At 53.7% G+C, this 2,920-nt stretch overlaps 2 protein-coding genes across 2 annotated transcripts in view; one reads left to right on the forward strand and one right to left on the reverse strand.

The window, feature by feature from the left end:
• Positions 1-9: 9 nt before the first annotated feature.
• Positions 10-1,188, forward strand: PTSG_10726 (uncharacterized protein; the record flags this gene model as incomplete). The annotated part of the gene is made up of 2 exons (XM_004988635.1): positions 10-15; positions 286-1,188. The coding sequence occupies 2 exons, from the start codon at positions 10-12 to the stop codon at positions 715-717; spliced, it is 438 nt and encodes a 145-aa protein (XP_004988692.1). The 3' UTR covers positions 718-1,188.
• Positions 1,132-2,920, reverse strand: part of PTSG_13092 (acetyl-coenzyme A synthetase) — a 6,596-nt gene continuing 4,807 nt past the window's right edge. Inside the window, exons 12-14 of the mRNA XM_004988636.1 lie at positions 2,376-2,539; positions 2,053-2,209; positions 1,132-1,610 (exon numbers count right to left, since the gene is read on the reverse strand). Of these exons, the coding sequence (XP_004988693.1) occupies positions 1,489-1,610; positions 2,053-2,209; positions 2,376-2,539 (443 nt within the window). The 3' untranslated portion in view covers positions 1,132-1,488. The remainder of the gene's footprint in view (positions 1,611-2,052; positions 2,210-2,375; positions 2,540-2,920) is intronic.

Below are 2,920 nucleotides of genomic sequence, written 5' to 3' on the forward strand. Positions count from 1 at the left end.
CGTGCGTGTATGTTAGTGTGTGTGTATGTGTGTATGTGTGTGTGTGAGTGTGTGTGTGTGTTGTGTGTGTGTTGTGTGTGTGTGTGTGTGTGTGTGTGTGTGTGTGTGTTTGTGTTTGTGTTTGTGTGTGTGTCTGTGTGGGTGATTTTTTGTTGCCTGCAGGCAAGCAAGAAGAGCCCTCGGCCCTGTGCATGAATGAGGCACTCCTGCGCTCTGTTACTTTTCGCTCACCGCAAACATGGGTTTCCACCAACCCCTTCCTCCTCTACGCTTCATTCTCCACAGGTTGCTTCAGCCGCATCGAGGACGGCATCACGGACGAGGAAGAGCAGCGCGGGCCTCAGCCATCACCGGCCCAACAGGCACGGGAGACTCAAAGCCTCCAGCAAGAAGCAGACACGCATGAGGGCACAGCGCAACACGCGCCAACGCCGCTTCCCCCGACGCTTCAACCCAACGCTGTGCCTGCACCGGCCCAACGCACGCGTAGCGGAGGCCCTCCGATCACTGGCGCTGGCGAGCCTCAACACCACCAACAAGAGCAACAGCACTACCACCAGCAGCAGCCGCACCAGCGACTGCAGCCACAGCCGCAAGGGCGCCGAGATGGTGGCCCTGAGCAACAAGGCCTACCCCCACAGTCGCAGGTTTGGGGACAGGCCGCCCACGGCAGAGGCAAGCAGTAATGGAATGACGAAGATACCACAGCGACAATAATGAAACTCACACGTTGGAAATGAGAAAACGGGCCTGCTTGTGTGCCCTTTTCCCAACGTATTTGAATTCGTGCCTTCGTTGGCAAATGATACTCGAAACCCTGCTCGCATTGACCTTTGTGAACTAGGAGAACCCATGATTTTTGCATTTTCCTTGTGCAGCCATGCTACTGATGTATCGTGTACTCTGCTCAGGTTAATTTACTCTATCTTTCAGTTCATGCTGTGACTTGATTTGTTACATGTCATGACGTGCATTCACACCACTGCTGCACACCAGCGGAGCACCTCACCATTTTCACCGTGCCATTGCTTGTGTGGAACTGATGCACGTGTCAGTCTACGGCGTGCTGTGCTCTTCATCTGCACATTGTCTTTGTGTTTGGTTTGATGCTCTCGTGACTCTTGATGCTCTTTCGGGTCGTGGTTCCGTTCATTCTAAACCGCAGCAACAGAAACAACGTCTCAGTCGACAGTCGCGACGTCACGCACAATGAATGCACCATGCACCACGTCGCTCACGATGCAACCACAAACCACACCCACGCACGATGATGGTCTACCAGCTACAGCACGCAACTCAAGCATGTAAGAAAGCAACAACGCGACAGCACGGGAAAAAAGGTGCACAAGAAGACAACAGCACACAACGACAAGCACAACGAAGGAAACGCAGGCAGTCGCATGTACCACACAACACCACCAACAACAGCAGCTGTTGCAGCAGCTCTTTGCCCCTCTTCCTTCGTGGCATTCCACCCCGTGTTGGTGACTAGTGGACGCGGTTCTCGATGATGGCGTCGACAACGGAGGGGTCGGCGAGCGTAGACGTGTCGCCGAGTGAGCTCTCCTCCTTGCTGGCAATCTTGCGCAGGATACGACGCATCACCTTGCCTGATGGGTGGTGGCGGGTGGCGGGTGATGGGTGGTGGTGGTGGTTGGGAGGGGTTGAGGGATGAGGAAAAGCAGAAAAGTTGGGGAGGGAATTATGCAGATCAGGCTGTATGAGCGTGGTTCACCTTCCAATACGCAGACAGACAGACATACAGACAGACAGACATACAGACAGACAGACAGACAGACAGACAGACAGAAAGACAGACAGACAGACAGACAGAGACGCAAATCGTCACACACGCACGCGCACACGCACACACACAAACAAACAAACAAACAAACCAACCAACAAACAAACAAACAAACAAACAAACAAACAAACAAACAAACAAACAAACAAACAAACAAACAAACAAACAAACAAACAAACAAACAAACAAACAAACAAACAAACAAACAAACAAACAAACAAACAAAAACAAATAAATGACTTTCGCACCGGATCGGGTCTTTGGGAGGCCGGGTGCGTACTGGATGAGGTCTGGCTGTGCAAAGGGTCCAATGTGTTGGCGCACGTGCTGCTTGAGCTCCTTCACAAGCTGCGGGCCGAACTCAAACCCGGGGTTCAGCACCACATAGCAGTAGATGCCTTCGCCCTGCACAGGTGTGTGTGTGTGTGTGGTTTCGAGTTGCATGCGTGTGCTCCACACGACAATGCCAACACCCGTCTCCTGTCCACCCCCCATCTCCACCACACCCCATCACCACACCCCAATCCCCAATCCCCAATCGACATCACGCCACCACCAATCACCACCACACCTTGATCTCGTGCGGGTAGCCGACGACGGCGGCCTCCACCACGGCCTCGTGTTGCGCCAGCGCGCTCTCCAGCTCCGCGGTGCCCAGGCGGTGGCCGGACACGTTGATGACGTCATCGATGCGCCCCGTGATCCAGTAGTAACCGTCGGCATCCCGCCGCGCACCTGGTCACGCAGTGATGCAAGGGGGAGGTGTAGGGGGTTGGTGTGTGTGTGTGTGTGTGCGTGTGTGTGTGTGTGTGTGTGTGTGTGTGTGTGTGTGTGTGTGTGTGTGTGTGTGTGTGTGTGTGTGTGTGTGTGTGTAGTAGTACGTACGGTATTGCACAATACCTTCAAATACCACCTCTTTGTAACAGACACACCCATTTTTCACTCCAACGAGAGGTGGCGCACATATTCGCGCAAATTGCTAGATGACCGTATGTGATGTACGATTGGCCCGAGATCCACCCAATGTCTGCCGCGCCACAGCATCACCTAAAGATGTGAGTGCCTCCCTGTGTTAGATTGAGGAGTTGAGCGCTGCTGGCTTCCTTGGAAGTGGAA

The sequence above is a fragment of the Salpingoeca rosetta genome (genome assembly GCF_000188695.1).
Source record: "Salpingoeca rosetta unplaced genomic scaffold supercont1.34, whole genome shotgun sequence".
In the NCBI taxonomy this organism is placed as follows: domain Eukaryota; class Choanoflagellata; order Craspedida; family Salpingoecidae; genus Salpingoeca; species Salpingoeca rosetta.